Genomic DNA, 16,995 nt, shown 5'->3' on the forward strand with positions numbered 1-16,995 from the left:
ACTGCAAAATGAACTGATGGAAACAGTACAAAGGTTAAAGTACCACACGTGCTGTAGTGAAAGCTGCAGCTTTATTGATAAAGTTAAAGACAAAAAACAAAAGGATTAATCACTCATGTAACTGTGTCACTATATATCAGCATTAACAGGACCTCAGTTTGGTGTTTCACAAAGCTGCTGATTTCAGACCTGCACAGCTTCTGTTTTAAACACTTGATGTACTCAGCTGCATGAAGAGCACGTTTGAGTTTCTCTGACACAATTAAATAAAACCTGATGAAGGTCAAAGGTCGTCACTTGTATGTTGAACTACAAACTTGTCAAAAAAAGTGATTCAGAGTTATTCATACCAGAGTAACCAGAGAGGATCACATATTTTTAAATATATAACTTTCTACAGGACTGAATATAATATATTTATGTAAAAGTCCGGAGCCTCTGGGGAGTATCAGAGTATTTATAACATTACACAAAGCAAAGGTCTCATCACAGTGTTGATGAAATGCTGGGTTTATCCATCTCCTGGGGCGGGCCTACAGAGGAGTGCTGAAGATTGTCCCCTACTGGCTAGTAGTGATTACAGAAATCAATACCATGATGGGCTTGAACTTGAACCCTGATTTCACTGTGTTTTATCTGTGAGATTTGCCCCAAGGAGGAAATCGGACAAATATCTTTTATTAAATCTACTGGCTGGTGCAAAGAATAACTCGCAAATGGCTAAACGTGGATCCACCGTCATGTTTGGACTGGATAGGCATTATCAAGGAAATTTACACAATGGAGACTTTTTCATTGAGACTTGCTGCTGATAAATCTGAGAAGTACTGGAAAAACGGGACCTTTACTTGAATGGACAAATATTAAAGTTCTGGTACCAAAAGTGTCATTGCTGTAATTCACCTGTTTGTACCATAAATGGATGCCTTTCTTTAATGCGTCTTTGCTAGTGCTCTGTACTTGTTAAAGGTCTGAATGTTTTGTAAAAAATATACAAAAGCACCAATAAAAATAAAGTAAACCCAGCATCACCACCAGGGGGCAGCGTGAAGGTGACTCTGAATCCACTCCACATATTTGGCCACTCGGGTATAGACTCCATACACTCTCAGACTCCCGCACTCCTCCGGTCCGCCCCAGGACACCAACCCAAACACCGCCCACCTCCGGCTGACCTCGTCCTCCATTACAAACGCACCCCCGCTGTCCCCTAGGCAGGTGTCCCGCCCCCCCTCGAAGAAGCCGGCACAGAACATGTTGTCAGTGATGTTGTAGCTGACGGAGCGCGAGGCGTAGCTCGCCTCACACTCGGCCTGGGAGACCACAGGCAGCTTCACATACTGCAGGAGGTCAGAGGTCATCTCGAGGTCGGTGTCCGACACAGGGTCAAAGGTCAGAGTGGATGAGGGGGAGGAAGAAGTAGAGGCGTTGGGGTTGGAGATTCCCCAACCGGCAACCACACCCAGAGAGTTGGGGAGAGGTGCCAGGGGGTCATCCTGGGGTAAAGACAGAGGTCAGAGGTCAACCAGCAGACAGATCAGTAAAATATTTACATGGTTATTTTAAAGACATAAAGAAACACATGTGATTCAAAAATATTGTAAATAAAGCAAACGTGTCCACATCAGCCCAAAGCAGACGTGTCTCTGAGACGAACGCTGCTGGACAGGAGCGAGTTTCCACCGGGCTACACCTCTGCTTCATCTGGACGCCACCTGCTGCAGCTTTGGAGGATAAATATGGAGAAACGCTTCTGCATCACACCCACCCAAAGCATTCTTCCCCTGCAGATTTATAGGTCGTCAAGCCTCGACCAGGTCAGTGGACTTCACTGTGGTTTCAAAACACTTTGAACTTCATCACACCACCCCTCGCTGTTTTAGAACTGACATGATGGCGTCCACGAGGAGCCTCACACTCACCGTCTCACCGAAGACCTTTGCAGTCATGTGAAAAAGGTTTTATCAGGACATGAACATAATCTTTTTCTCTCAGCTTCTAAAAGGATTCAAATGAAAGCTGAGCCTGTGTCAATGCAGAGGTTAGCAGCTTGTAGCTCCTCCTTCAGTCGTGATGTTTCTGAGTCTCATCAGGGTGGAGGAGTTTGGGCCCACTCTTCTTCACCGCTGCTTTGGCTTATTGAGGTTTGCAGCTTTAATCTGTGCACAGCTGTCTGAGCTCTGGACTCTGGACCGTTGCAGCAGCTCCACTCGTTTCTGCTTCAGCCGTTCTGTTGGAGATTTAGCTGCTTAGCTGTGGGACAGACGGCCTCACGCTGCATACGTTGGTATACAGATGAGTTCACAGGCCACTCGCTCACTGCAAGGTGCCCACATCCTCAGGCGATCCCAAGCCAGCCAGAAAATCTCTCAGCATTTCCTGGATCTGCTCGGGGGCTTCTTCCTGTTAACACCTCACCAGGAGCCGTCCCAATCAGGGACTTTCAGTGTCGAGGAGTAGCTCCTCCCCCCGTCTTTAATGAGGGGACCAGCTGACCTTTGGAGCAAGCATAGGTGAGGTTCGGCTTCACCTTCACGCACTGCTGCTAAGCACCATGCTTTGTTTTTACCCCGACTTTGCCAAGCACACTCTGGCAGACTCACGGACACCTGTACAGGTAAGGAGGCCTTAACCGGGTCCTCCTGCCTGAAGAGCTCAGGAAAGCTAACTCCACCTAATCTCCACCTTTTTTCAGACTGAAGTCATTAAAGTCATTCTAGTTTTTTATAAAGCAGACTTTTATTATTAGTTTTACATTTTCAGTCTCTGATAACCGTTGTGTCTGTCAGCTCAGAGGTCCTGTGACCTCTGACCTTTGTGTTGGGAGATCACTCCTAAGTGAACACGGCTTTGTGCAGACTCAGCTGGAGCTGTGACCCACCTGTGTGTGAGGCAGTGGGAGACAGACTGGACGGATAAGTTGGTTAAACTCCACCCGCTCACTCAGCCTCAGCAGGGCGATGTCGTTGTTGTAGTTGTTGGGTTGGAAGTCCGGGTGGAGGAAGATCCGGTCTACGGAGAGGTTGGTGGCCCGACGTTTGTCTCTGACATCATGGAGACCAAGGAAGACCTGAAGGACAGAACAAGCAGGTCACTGACAGCCGATGAACATCCGTCCCACGGTTTGGCAGACGCAGAGACACAAAGCCGATCACAGATATAGGAGAGGACTTCAGAAACCTTGACGTGGTCAGCGGCCACGGGAACGACACTGGTGTCCCTCCTCAGGGACCGCAGGATGTGGGCAGCTGTGAGGACCCAGGACTCCGACAGCAGGGCCCCGGAGCCGAACCAGCGATCCTCTGGGACCCTGGACAGGTCCTCCACACTGAGCAGGACCTGCCAGGGGAAGAAGCCAGGCTTGGCGCTACGACCGCCCACAATCCGCTTCACCTGAGGGGGGAGAGGGCGGGATGGCTGGCCACAGGCTGGACACGCAGAGACAGACAGGTGAACAGACAGACAGGTGAAACGACAGACAGGTTATCAGACAGACAGGTGAACAGACAGACAGGTTATCAGACAGACAGGTGAACAGACAGAAAGGTGAACAGACAGACAGGTGAACAGACAGACAGGTTATCAGACAGACAGGTTATCAGGCAGACAGGTGAACAGACAGACAGGTGAACAGACAGACAGGTTATCAGACAGACAGATGAACAGACAGAAAGGTGAACAGACAGACAGGTTATCAGACAGACAGGTTATCAGGCAGACAGGTGAACAGACAGACAGGTTAACAGACAGACAGGTTATCAGACAGACAGGTTAAGAGGCAGACAGGTTATCAGACAGACAGGTGAACAGACAGACAGGTTATCAGACAGACAGATGAACAGACAGACAGGTTAACAGACAGACAGGTTAACAGACAGACAGGTTAAGAGGCAGACAGGTTAAGAGGCAGACAGGTTATCAGACAGACAGATGAACAGACATACAGATGAACAGACAGACAGGTTATCAGACAGACAGGTGAACAGACAGACAGGTTAACAGACAGAACAGTGAACAGACAGACAGGTGAACAGGCAGACAGGTGAACAGACAGACAGGTTATCAGGTGGACAGGTTAACAGGCAGACAGGTTATCAGACAGACAGGTGAACAGACAGACAGGTTATCAGACAGACAGGTGAAAAGACAGACAGGTGAACAGACAGACAGGTGAACAGACAGACAAGTTATCAGACAGACAGGTTATCAGGCAGACAGGTGAACAGACAGACAGGTGAACAGACAGACAGGTTATCAGACAGACAGATTCAATTCAATTCAATTCAATTCAATTTTATTTATATAGCGCCAAATCACAACAAAAGTTGCCTCAAGGCGCTTCATAGATACAGAGAAAAACCCAACAATCATATGACCCCCTATGAGCAAGCACTTTGGCGACAGTGGGAAGGAAAAACTCCCTTTTAACAGGAAGAAACCTCCGGCAGAACCAGGCTCAGGGAGGGGCGGCCATCTGCTGCGACCGGTTGGGGTGAGAGAAGGAAGACAGGATAAAAGACATGCTGTGGAAGAGAGACAGAGATTAATAACAGATATGATTCAATACAGAGAGGTCTGTTAACACATAGTGAGTGAGAAAGGTGACTGGAAAGGAAAAACTCAATGCATCATGGGAATCCCCCGGCAGCCTACATCTATTGCAGCATAACTAAGGGAGGATTCAGGGTCACCTGGTCCAGCCCTAACTATATGCTTTAGCAAAAAGGAAAGTTTTAAGCCTAATCTTAAAAGTAGAGATAGTGTCTGTCTCCTGAATCCAAACTGGAAGCTGGTTCCACAGAAGAGGGGCCTGAAAACTGAAGGCTCTCCCTCCCATTCTACTTTTAAATACTCTAGGAACAACAAGTAGGCCTGCAGAGTGGGAGCGAAGTGCTCTAATAGGGTAATATGGTACTACAAGGTCATTAAGATAAGATGGGGCCTGATTATTTAAGACCTTGTATGTGAGGAGCAGGATTTTGAATTCAATTCTGGATTTAACAGGAAGCCAATGAAGGGAAGCCAAAACAGGAGAAATATGCTCTCTCTTTCTAGTCCCTGTCAGTACTCTTGCTGCAGCATTTTGGATTAACTGAAGGCTTTTCAGTGAGTTTTTAGGACATCCTGATAATAATGAATTGCAGTAGTCCAGCCTGAAAGTAATAAATGCATGAACTAGTTTTTCAGCGTCACTCTGAGACAGGATATTTCTAATTTTAGAGATGTTGCGCAAATGGAAGAACGCAGTCTTACATATTTGTTTAATATGTGCGTTGAAGGACATATCCTGGTCAAAAATGACTCCAAGGTTCCTCACAGTGTTACTGGAGGCCAAGGTAATGCCATCCAGAGTAAGAATCTGGTTAGATACCATATTTCTAAGCTTTTCAGCGCCGAGCACAATGACCTCAGTTTTATCTGAGTTAAGAAGCAGATGAACAGACAGACAGGTTAACAGACAGACAGGTTATCAGACAGACAGGTTAAGAGGCAGACAGGTTATCAGACAGAAAGGTTAACAGACAGACAGGTTAAGAGGCAGACAGGTGAACAGACAGACAGATGAACAGACAGACAGGTTATCAGACAGACAGGTTAACAGACAGACAGGTGAACAGACAGACAGATGAACAGACAGACAGGTTAACAGACAGACAGGTTAAGAGGCAGACAGGTGATCAGACAGACAGATGAACAGACAGATGAAAAGATAGACAGGTTATCAGACAGAAAGGTTATCAGACAGACAGGTGAACAGACAGACAGGTTAACAGACAGACAGGTTAACAGACAGAACAGTGAACAGACAGACAGGTTATCAGGCAGACAGGTTAACAGGCAGACAGGTTATCAGGCAGACAGGTTAACAGGCAGACAGGTTATCAGGCAGACAGGTTATCAGACAGACAGGTGAACAGACAGACAGGTTATCAGACAGACAGGGGAAAAGACAGACAGGTGAACAGGCAGACAGGTTAACAGGCAGAAAAGTTATCAGACAGACAGGTGAACAAACAGACAGGTGAACAGACAGACAGGTAATCAGACAGACAGGTGAACAGACAGACAGACAGGTGAACAGACAGACAAGTTATCAGACAGACAGGTTATCAGACAGACAGGTGAACAGACAGACAGGTTATCAGGCAGACAGGTTATCAGACAGACAGGTGAACAGACAGACAGGTTATCAGAAGGACAGGTGAACAGACAGACAGGTGAACAGACAGACAGGTTAACAGACAGACAGGTGAACAGACAGGTTATCAGACAGACAGGTTATCAGGCAGACAGATGAACAGACAGACGGATGAACAGACAGACAGGTTATGTGACAGACAGGTTATCAGACATACAGATGAACAGACAGACAGGTTATCAGACAGACAGGTTAAGAGGCAGACAGGTTATTAGACAGACAGGAGAACAGACAGAGAGGTTAACAGACAGACAGGTTATCAGACAGACAGGTTAACAGACAGACAGGTTATCAGACAGACAGGTGAACAGAATGACAGGTTATCAGACAGACAGGTTATCAGACAGACAGATGAACAGACAGACAGATGAACAGACAGACAGATTATCAGACAGACAGGTTATCAGACAGACAGGTGAACAGACAGAACGTTGAACAGACAGACAGGTGAACAGACAGACAGGTGAACAGGCAGACAGGTTATCAGGCAGACAGGTTAACAGGCAGACAGGTTATCAGGCAGACAGGTTATCAGACAGACAGGTTATCAGACAGACAGGTGAACAGACAGACAGGTGAACAGGCAGACAAGTTATCAGACAGACAGGTTAACAGACAGACAGGTGAACAGACAGGTTATCAGACAGACAGATGAACAGACAGACAGATGAACAGACAGACAGGTTATCAGACAGACAGGTTATCAGACAGACAGATGAACAGACAGACAGGTTATCAGACAGACAGGTTATCAGACAGACAGGTTAACAGGCAGACAAGTTATCAGACAGACAGGTGAATAGACAGATTATCAGACAGACAGGTGAACAGACAGACAGGTTATCAGGCAGACAGGTTATCAGACAGACAGGTTATCAGACAGACAGGTTAACAGGCAGACAGGTTAACAGGCAGACAGGTGAACAGACAGACAGGTGAACAGACAGACAGGTTAACAGGCAGAAAAGTTATCAGACTGACAGGTGAACAGACAGACAGGTGAACAGACAGACAGGTTATCAGGCAGACAGGTTATCAGACAGACAGGTTATCAGACAGACAGGTGAACAGACAGTCAGGTTAACAGGCAGACAAGTTATCAGACAGACAGGTTATCAGACAGACAGGTGAACAGACAGGTGAACAGGCAGACAGGTGAACAGGCAGACAGGTGAACAGGCAGACAGGTTATCAGACAGACAGGTTATCAGACAGACAGGTGAACAGACCGACAGGTTATCAGACAGACAGGTTATCAGACAGACAGGTTAACAGGCAGACAAGTTATCAGACAGACAGGTTATATGACTGACAGGTGAACAGACAGACAGGTTATCAGACAGACAGGTTATCAGGCAGACAGGTTATCAGACAGACAGGTGAACAGACAGACAGGTTATCAGGCAGACAAGTTATCAGACAGACAGGTTATCATACAGACAGGTGAACAGACAGGTTATCAGACAGACAGGTGAACAGACAGACAGGTTAACAGGCAGACAAGTTATCAGACAGACAGGTTATCAGACAGACAGGTGAACAGACAGACAGGTGAACAGACAGACAGGTTATCAGGCAGACAGGTTATCAGACAGACAGGTTATCAGACAGACAGGTGAACAGACAGTCAGGTTAACAGGCAGACAAGTTATCAGACAGACAGGTGAACAGACAGTCAGGTTAACAGGCAGACAAGTTATCAGACAGACAGGTTATCAGACAGACAGGTTATCAGACAGACAGGTTATCAGACAGACAGGTGAACAGACAGACAGGTTATCAGGCAGACAGGTTATCAGACAGACAGGTGAACAGACAGACAGGTTATCAGACAAACAGGTGAACAGACAGACAGGTTATCAGGCAGACAGGTGAACAGACAGACAGGTGAACAGACAGACAGGTTAACAGGCAGAAAAGTTATCAGACTGACAGGTGAACAGACAGACAGGTTATCAGGCAGACAGGTTATCAGACAGACAGGTGAACAGACAGACAGGTTATCAGACAGACAGGTTAACAGACAGACAGGTGAACAGACAGACAGGTTAACAGGCAGAAAAGTTATCAGACTGACAGGTGAACAGACAGACAGGTGAACAGGCAGACAGGTGAACAGACAGACAGGTGAACAGACAGACAGGTTAACAGGCAGACAGGTTATCAGACAGACAGGTTATCAGACAGACAGGTTATCAGACAGACAGGTGAACAGACAGACAGGTGAACAGACAGACAGGTTAACAGACAGATGGGCAGGTACTTGGCAGACAGGTGGGTGCTGTGCTCCTTCCTTCTGAATCAACCCAGTCTCCACTAGGACCACACCTGTATGAAGCTACAAACAGTAAGCGGAGTGTGAGGAGGCCTCTGGTTATCAACAGCAGGTCCAGTTTTTATCATCATGTTTAAAAACAGATGAGGAGCAAATTGCCCAAAGATGAGAACAAAATAATAAAAATGAATAAAAATGTTTGCTGACTACAACCAGACACAGAGCTCGAGGAACAACAAGGCTCAGCCAATAATCAATAATCAGACGAGCTGTCACTGCGCAGTAACCACTGAAGGAAACAAACAGGAAGACCTCTTACTGTTAAGCTGCACGCCGCCCTCCCTGCACACGTACTGAACGGTCGCACCGAACAGTGTGCTGTTGTCATGGTTACCAAACACCACGTCAGCCATGTCGACCATCTTTGGACTCCCACAATCCACCACTGTGACAGACAGGACAAAAACACCAATCAGCTTTGAGTCTGAGCAGAAAGGAGGAAGAATGAGCCAGAACCAAACTACAGCTGACCGACAGCGAATCAGAGCTGACGTGTTCCAATGATCCAGACACGTGATTTTAATCTGAGACTCATCTCAACGTAACGTGAGACCCAGAGTCAGCGTGTCCTGCAGGGGGCGTCACAGGAACACGCATCGAGACAAAGGGTGCGAACACGTGTGACAGAAACACAGAAACACATGACATCAGCGCCGCCATCCCTGAATGTGAGTCACAGACACACGACAGAAGCTTCTGGTTTTACGTTTTATTGGAAAATACAGACACATCAACACTGTTCGCTCCTGCAGTATCTTTATCGGCCAATGAGACTGGCTTGCTCATTAAGCTAGGCTGTGATTGGTCCGGATGCTGGACAGAGAGCTTGGCTTCCTCCTGGAGTCTGCAGAGAAACAAGAGCGAGAGGAAAGTGTGTGAGCAGCCCTGAACCGTCTCTCAGCACTTTTTACCTGCACAGCTGATCTGCAGGACGCCACGGCGGTGCCTGCCCACCACAGCACGACTGGCCTGGTCAGCCAGCCCCCCCCCCCCCCATGGTGGTAAAATAAACATGTCAGTCATAACTCACCTGTTTGCATTATTAGGGGCGTGGCCTCTGCGACTGACATGTGGAGGGTGACACAGGTGGCTGTAGCTACTAGCTTCACCTGAGCTGGACCCGTGGGCCGTGTTTGTGCTGTTGGAGCCTTTTAATGACATCATGTGACCAATAACATGGCTGCTGTGAGGTCACTGCTGTACTAACAGAGCATCAGAGAAGGCGGAGCTTCAGCTTTACTAAACGAAAGCCTAACTAGCACTAATGTGACGCTCCTGCAGGGTCTGCAGAGAGCCAGCAGGTGGCGTGTGTGCTCCAGGAAACAGGTTGCAGCAGCAGTAACCCAGACTCCAACACGGGAGACACTGAAACACAAACACTCTGGAGAGGTCAAAGGTCGAGCAGTCTTACTGTGGCACGCAGGAGGACGGTCGCTCCACGATCCATCGGCCCGGCAGTCGATCTGATAGTGATCCAGGTGACCTCCGTCCTGAGCAGAGACAGCGCAGCCAGGTTAGCAACAAGCAGCATCACTGCAGACCATGTGACCCGCACAGCTGATCTACACCTGTGGCGCAGAGCTCGGACGCACGCCGCGTTCGCGCTCTGCGTGACCGATCCGTTTGACCGTTTGATCTGTCACATGGACGCCAGTGCGCTGGCCGCAGCGCCGCTGTTTTTGAAACAAACTAAACATTGACCAAACTCAGCTGATGTGACACGCCCCCTACCTTCAGCAGGTGGTATCCAGGCTCACAGGTGAACAGGACGTGGTCTTTAAAGAAGTATTCTGATTGGAAGGGGTTCATCAGGGCGTTGGGCGGAGTATTGGGCATGGGACATTGACTTCCTGTCAGGAGACAGTAAAAGCTATAACTCCCAGCTGTGTGTCTGTTTGCAGCACCTGGACACGGACTCACCTGCAGCCGTGTAGCCGAGCCTCCAGCCGAGGTTTTCTCCAGAGCCATCGCTGTGGAACACGACCACGGCCACGTTGCTGTCGGTCTGAATGACTCCCGGAGATCGATCGCCGCAGAACGGACCGAACACAGCACTTCCTGCTTTAATCTGACAGGAAAACAGCTGATTAACAGCCTAACACATCACCGAGTGTGTGTCTGTGTTCTCTTCACCTTAATGTAGTCGTAGGGACAGCTGACGTCAGGGTGATCCTCCACATCAAAGTGCGAGTCAAACTGGAGGCGGAGCCTGAAGCCGTCCTCCACCTCGATGCGGTACAAGCACTCGCAGCTCTTTGGGTACGGAGCAGGGAAGTCGACGCTGCTCAGAACTCCAGAGCGTTCCCTGAACACATCGCTGCTGCACTCCACTGAACAGAACAGAATTCAGCTTTATTGTGACAACAGACGTTTGTTACAATATTACAATATGGATCTATTATAGGTTTGTTACAATGTACACGGTATGAAGGCATGTTATGAATGTGCTCTAAGTATGTACAGGCTGTAGGGAGTGTGCAAGCTATGAACAGGATGTAAATATGGTTAAAAATATGAAAACTATTTGAGATTGTAGAGATACAATTGCTGCTATTAATAAACAGTTATAGAGCTATAATTATTGTACAGAATGATTGTCTATACATCATTTACAGTAGTGCACACCCACCCACACACACACACACACACACACACACACACACACACACACACACACATCTCCGGGCTTCCTGACACTCGGAGCTCCTCCCACACTGATGTCCGGCTCTCACAGGCGTCCCCTGTGTGTTTCTATCCAGCTGTGCTTTGATGCACAGCTTTGTGTTTGCACTGCTGTCATGCTGATAGTCAGATGTTTCCAGATGTTCCTGAACGATCACGGTGGATTAAATACTCATTTGTCATCTGTGTTTTGTATCATGTTTGTTGCGTCCATGTTTGGGAGGGAAAAAATCAAAACACAAAAACATGAGACATTAAAGGGGCGTGGCTAACCGGAAGCAAAATACAGAGAGAAGAGGTGAGACTCAAGACTTTTGCACACTCAGTGTGTTGTAATGGTTCTGTAATCGGTCAGAGGTCACTGAGAGGTCGTCGCTCTGTAGCAAACCCTCAGACGTGAACACGCACAGGCCTCCCCCACACAGAAACACGCAAATATTTACCACCAATCAGGCGCCACTATCAGTCACAGCGAGGTCACGGTCCACAGCGCTGTCAGGACACGTGAGGACCCACACATTCCTCCCCCACCCGTGGATCATATCTCTGGAAAGCAGAGCGCCGCGGAGCACGCTACTGTACTCGTGATGAACGCGAGCGATCAGCTGTGGGTTACGACGCCCGAGCCGATGTCTGCGCTCACCTCTGCAGGTGTGGTTGTCAGAGTGCAGCCGGTAACCATAGCGACAGGAGCAGTAGTATCCTCCGATGTAGTTGTGGCAGAAATGATCGCAGAGCGCGTCCTCGTCACTGCGCTCGCTGCACTCGTCTACGTCTAGAGGGGCGGGGCCAGAGGAGACAGGAAACAAGCATCAGATGAGAAACGCAAACAAACTGCGCCTTTTTGTCAGGTGACCTCTTAAACTGATTCGCACTGAAACAGGAAGTCCGCAGACTCGTCACTGCTCGTCAGAGTTCTGCTCGGTCCCGCCTTCAGACCAGCGCCGAGCAGAACTCCGATGAGCACCCGACGGTCCAAACTCCAGAGGAGACGTCACGGCGAGAGACCGAACCCGTCCGCTCGGCGGGCGGGGGCTGGTTCTTACCCACGGCGCTGTAGTGAGCCACGAACCCGGAGAAGCGCTCCTCGTCGGAGAAGTCGGAGCAGAAGAGGAGGCTGAGGGAGTTTCTGGGGGAAGTGAGGGCCCGCTGAGCCGGCACCGCCTCCGTGTCCGTCTGCTCCCTCCCACAGAACAGCGCCAGCACCTCCCCCTCAGCCTCCACCTGCAGACGGAGAACCATAGTTTGTGACATCACTGTGGCGCACACACACACCAAAAACGTGCATGCCGTTCTCACCTTGACGTAGTCGTACTCGCACAGGTAAGACGGCTCCAGGTCGAAGTGGCTGAAGTAGAGCTTGATCTGGAAGCCGTCGGGAACGCTGACGTTCCAGCGCAGCTGCGTGTCCCGGGGATACGGCTCCGGGAAGTTCGGTGAGCACAGGCTGCCGTACATCCCCGACAGCTGCTGAGCGCCGAGTCCGAGCGAGAAGAGCAGCGAGATGAGGACGAGTCTGACAGGAAGCAAAGCGACACTCGTCACAGAGGCGCGGCCCCCTCCTCATCAGAGGCCTGAGGCCACGCCCACACGCATCCTTCAGTGAACATTACACGCACAGCAGCCTGTTCCTACTGCACACGCTCAGTGAAAGCCTGCTCCCACCCAGCACCATCAGTAAACACGCCCCCTGACACTTTATTTGGTACAGCTGGTTAGCACCTGATTGGACGTCGGTCAGGTTCCAGAAAGGCTGCTTCCTATCAGCAGCCTGCCCTCCTGACCTCTGACCTTAGCGAGGCATCTGCTGCTCGCTGGATGTTGGAGGGGAAACGCCCGGCAGAGTTCAGAGTTTCACATTTTATAACCGCTTTGCTCCAGCTGTGTCTCAGTTTCAGTGACGTGTGCAGCCACGACAGGAAACGCACACCCAGGGGTCTCACACCGTGGCCTGGGGGCCACTCGCTGCCCTTTGACCCCTGAAGTGACTTTTTGTTCAAATAAGTTCTTTAAAAAGCCAAAAAGATGAATCTGAAGCCAACATGAGCAGAGAGCACGAACATGCAGTGACAGACTCACAAACTCATGCGCGCACTTGTTTGTTGCACACAAACACAATGACGGCCGCAGTGCTGCGCGTGCACAGACCCTGAGTTTGTTTGGCTGCTTGATGAAAGGACTCAGTTAGTGAAGAGCAGAGATGGGCAGGAACGTAATCGATTACCAACACTGGTCAAGAGTTTGGAAAAAAAGTTGTTACACAATATTTGAAATGTTAAAAACAAACACATTTTAGGAAATATTTGTTTGTTTTACTTGAGCGCTGGTGTAAGGAGCTGACAAAGAAAAGCGTCTGGACTTCTTGAAGTTGCTTGAAGATGTTTCACCTTCATCCGAGAAGCTTCTTCAGTTCTGTGCCCCCACCTTCACAACGAGCTCACCCTAAACTCTGGCTGATTGGGACCCACACCCAGTTTCACACCTCAGGCGATTAGAGGATCATCAGGGGGTCCTTTTGTCCCTCTGTGGGGGGAAACTAGGTTTAAATCTGGGACTCTCCACTATTTGACCTTAGAACTGAAGAAGCTTCTCGGAGGTGAAACGTCTTCAAGCACCTTAAAGAAGTCCAGACGCTTTTCTTTGTAAGCTCCTTTGACCACGACGACCTGGATGACTGAGAACCTTCAGACAAACGTGAGCGCTGAAATGTCCTCCAATCAGATGACAGAGCAGTGGCCGCAGCTCCTTTCACTCTGAGACACAAGCGCACAAACCTTCATCCTCCCTCTTCATCACCTCCACGTGCGTGAGCGCTGAGCTGCGGGACCACGCCCCCGCGGCGCGTGTAAATAACACCTCAGAGAGTCTGAGTATCGATCCTGATCAGCACCGACTACAACAACCTGCAATCACGTGACCCTGAAACTCCTTACCTCATGTTGGACGTGGCAGCTGCTCTCAGCTCCTCCGCTCCTCTGTGCTCCTCCGGACACCGACCCCGGGCTTCACCCCGGCGTGACGTGTACTGAGAGGCTTACGTCACCACGTGCCATGCCGAAGCAGCCTGGAGGAGCAGCGCCCCCTGGAGCTCAAAGCGATTATTTTCATATTGAAGTCCGTTTGTTTGTTTACCTGTTTTACGTCACAGTTAATCAACTTCCTGTTTCCTGACTGCAGCAGTTGCCAGAGTCCAGTCAGAAAAGACCCGATTTAAGAGATAAGAGATGTACACTTGTAAGAGTAAAAGTACATCCGGCTGTGTAACAGTGGGCAGTCAAAGTACTTTTTTTTCTTTTTTTTTAAATATTAAACTTTATTGAGAGACAGTTTACAGAACATGTACACAACCAGAACAAAGTTAACATATGTCAGGGGCTGTAATACAAAGAATTACAAACATTCAATAAATTATAATTACTACAAATACTAATAGTTTTCACAGCCTTTTGTTGAGTGATCCATGAATCACTTTTATGTAACATAAAACATCATTATAGTGTTTAAAATCAGGCTTTTTGTTACTGTGTTTGCATTTGTGAAAATAAAATTTAGCTAAGATAACTAACAAGTTTATTATGAAGTAAACATCTTATTTTTTTGCCTTTGAAAGAAACAAAATACAACATTTTCCCGTTTCACAGTAAAGTCTTTGTAGAGATGTCAGCAGTGAATCTACTGAAGTCTTTCCAAAGTGTTCCAGCGCATGAACAGATCCTGAGGTGCTGCACAGTCAGGACGGCTTCCACAAAACCCACAGCTCACATTTATGTCCCTTTTGAACTTTGTCATGTAAGGATTAGCAGGAGAAAATGTATGCAGTATTTTAAACTTCCTTCACTTTATTGTTACCAGATACTTGTTAGGAATTGTTACTCTTTTCCAGTTAATGTCACTGACAAAGGAATTCCAATAAGAGACCACATGTGGAAAAGTTAGAGATTCTGTCTGGAACAAAGCACGAATATTCTTATTACTTTTCCTGTGGTTTGTTAGACAGATGCTTCCTATGTGTGAATCTGAAGGGAGAGAAACCTTTAAAAAGCATTCAGTCAAAGTACTTTTACATGCAGTACTGCAGTACATCAGGAAAAACACGTGACCCATCACGAGCTCACCTGAAGACTCTCAGCGTTTTCCTCACATGTCTTTTCACAGTAAAAGCACTAATGACAGCACAGACACTTCCTGTGGTTTTCCACAATAAAACCTCTTTGTTAAGAAGTAAGATAAGATAAGTCTTTATTGATCTCACGGCGGGGAAACGTGTGCGTTCCCACAGCTCAGGTACAGAGAGCAGAAGAAAGTCCAGAAATACAAAATCAATAAGATAATACAATAAATACCACGGTAACTGAGGCTCTATGTACACGCACACACAGCGTGTGTTACGGAGAAAAACATTTCAGCTATTCTTCTACTATCACTATCTAAGAAAGTATAGATATGTACATGCAAACACACGTACACATCCATACATATAAGGTGCATCATTCACGTGGCGTGACTGTGGTGGTCCACAATGTCCACGTGACTCATGACATCATGATGGAGGAGGCTAACTGCTGTTGACTGATCTGTGAGTTTCAGCCTAAAGGAGCTGCTCAGCACAGACTCATGCAGAGGGTGGTGTGGGTTGTTCATGACGGAGGTCAGCTTTACTAACACCCTCCTGTCGCCACCTCCACAGACTCCAGAGGACACCCCAGCACAGAGCTAGACCTCCGCACCAGTTTGTCGATCCTGCTCCCAGCAGGTCACTGCAGAGAGAGGCGGACGCTAGCAGGGTCATAGAAGAAAACAGACTGGATGTAAAAGATGGCGATATCTCCTGCTTCCTGCTCCCATTCTCAGGTGTTTTACCTGTTAGACCAGCGTCAGGAACTCCAGGCCTCAGCCTGGTTTCAGAGGTGTCAGCTGATCTAAAAGGCTAAATTAAAAAGTTCTGCAGAGGCCTGTGATGAGCTCACTCAGGTGTGCTGACCCAGGGTGATACCTGAAACCTGCAGGAGCCTGAGGCCTCTGTTTCAGTCTTATTCCAGATGTTATCTGAATATTTCAGCATCACTTCCTGTGCTTCCTGTCCCCCTCCCTGAAATGTCACAGAGCCGGTGTTCTGGGAAACCATCCTACCTGGCAAACCATCCTACCCGTTGTTTCTGCGCATGCACACAACACGAAATTCAGTGGCAAATTGTCCTACCTTTGTGAATATTAGCTAGAAAAATACTCTGACCAGTAAAATTAACTGCCAAACCAACCTACCTTTGTGAATGTCACCTACAAGCATACTTAAACTGCTAAAATTTTGTGACAAATCGTCCTACTTTTGTTAATCTGAGCTAGAAGCATACTTTAATAGCTACATTTCAGTGGCAAACCATCCTACCTTTCTGAATATGAGCTACAAGCGTACTTTAACAGCTAAAATTCAGTGGCAAATCATTTTACCTTTGTTAATAACAGCTACACACATACTCTGACGGGTAAAATGAAGTGGCAAACCGTCCTGGCTGTATGCATATGAGCTACACACATACTCTGATGGGCAAAGTTAAGTGGCAAACCGTCATACCTACTTACATTGGTGCTGGAGTTTCTCTGTGAGAGCAGAAATGTGCATAAACTACTTATGGTAGGACGTTTTGCCAAAGTAGGATGGTTTGTCAGAACACCGGTTTTAGGCTGAAAAAGGTCCCACGTGACCACAAACCGCGATCAGCAGTAAGGTGTGAAGGAAAGATGAGTTTGCGCGCGCATCACAGTCTCGTGCTTCGTCTTT

At 48.0% G+C, this 16,995-nt stretch overlaps 1 protein-coding gene across 1 annotated transcript; it reads right to left on the bottom strand.

Annotated features, from left to right (window-relative positions):
• Positions 1-957: 957 nt before the first annotated feature.
• On the bottom strand, positions 958-14,214 carry masp1 (MBL associated serine protease 1). Its single transcript, XM_087851359.1, has 13 exons — positions 14,150-14,214; positions 12,516-12,732; positions 12,263-12,440; positions 11,860-11,991; positions 10,668-10,864; positions 10,455-10,602; positions 10,266-10,384; positions 9,946-10,024; positions 8,794-8,919; positions 8,463-8,537; positions 3,181-3,428; positions 2,882-3,070; positions 958-1,496 (listed from the first exon to the last, which is right to left on the bottom strand). The coding sequence occupies exons 1-13, from the start codon at positions 14,152-14,154 to the stop codon at positions 1,029-1,031; spliced, it is 2,181 nt and encodes a 726-aa protein (XP_087707485.1). The 5' UTR covers positions 14,155-14,214; the 3' UTR covers positions 958-1,028.
• Between the last annotated feature and the right edge of the window lie 2,781 nt (positions 14,215-16,995).

Source organism: Neolamprologus brichardi, chromosome 14 (assembly GCF_056152115.1).
Source record: "Neolamprologus brichardi isolate AB-2024 chromosome 14, ASM5615211v1, whole genome shotgun sequence".
Classification (NCBI taxonomy): domain Eukaryota; kingdom Metazoa; phylum Chordata; class Actinopteri; order Cichliformes; family Cichlidae; genus Neolamprologus; species Neolamprologus brichardi.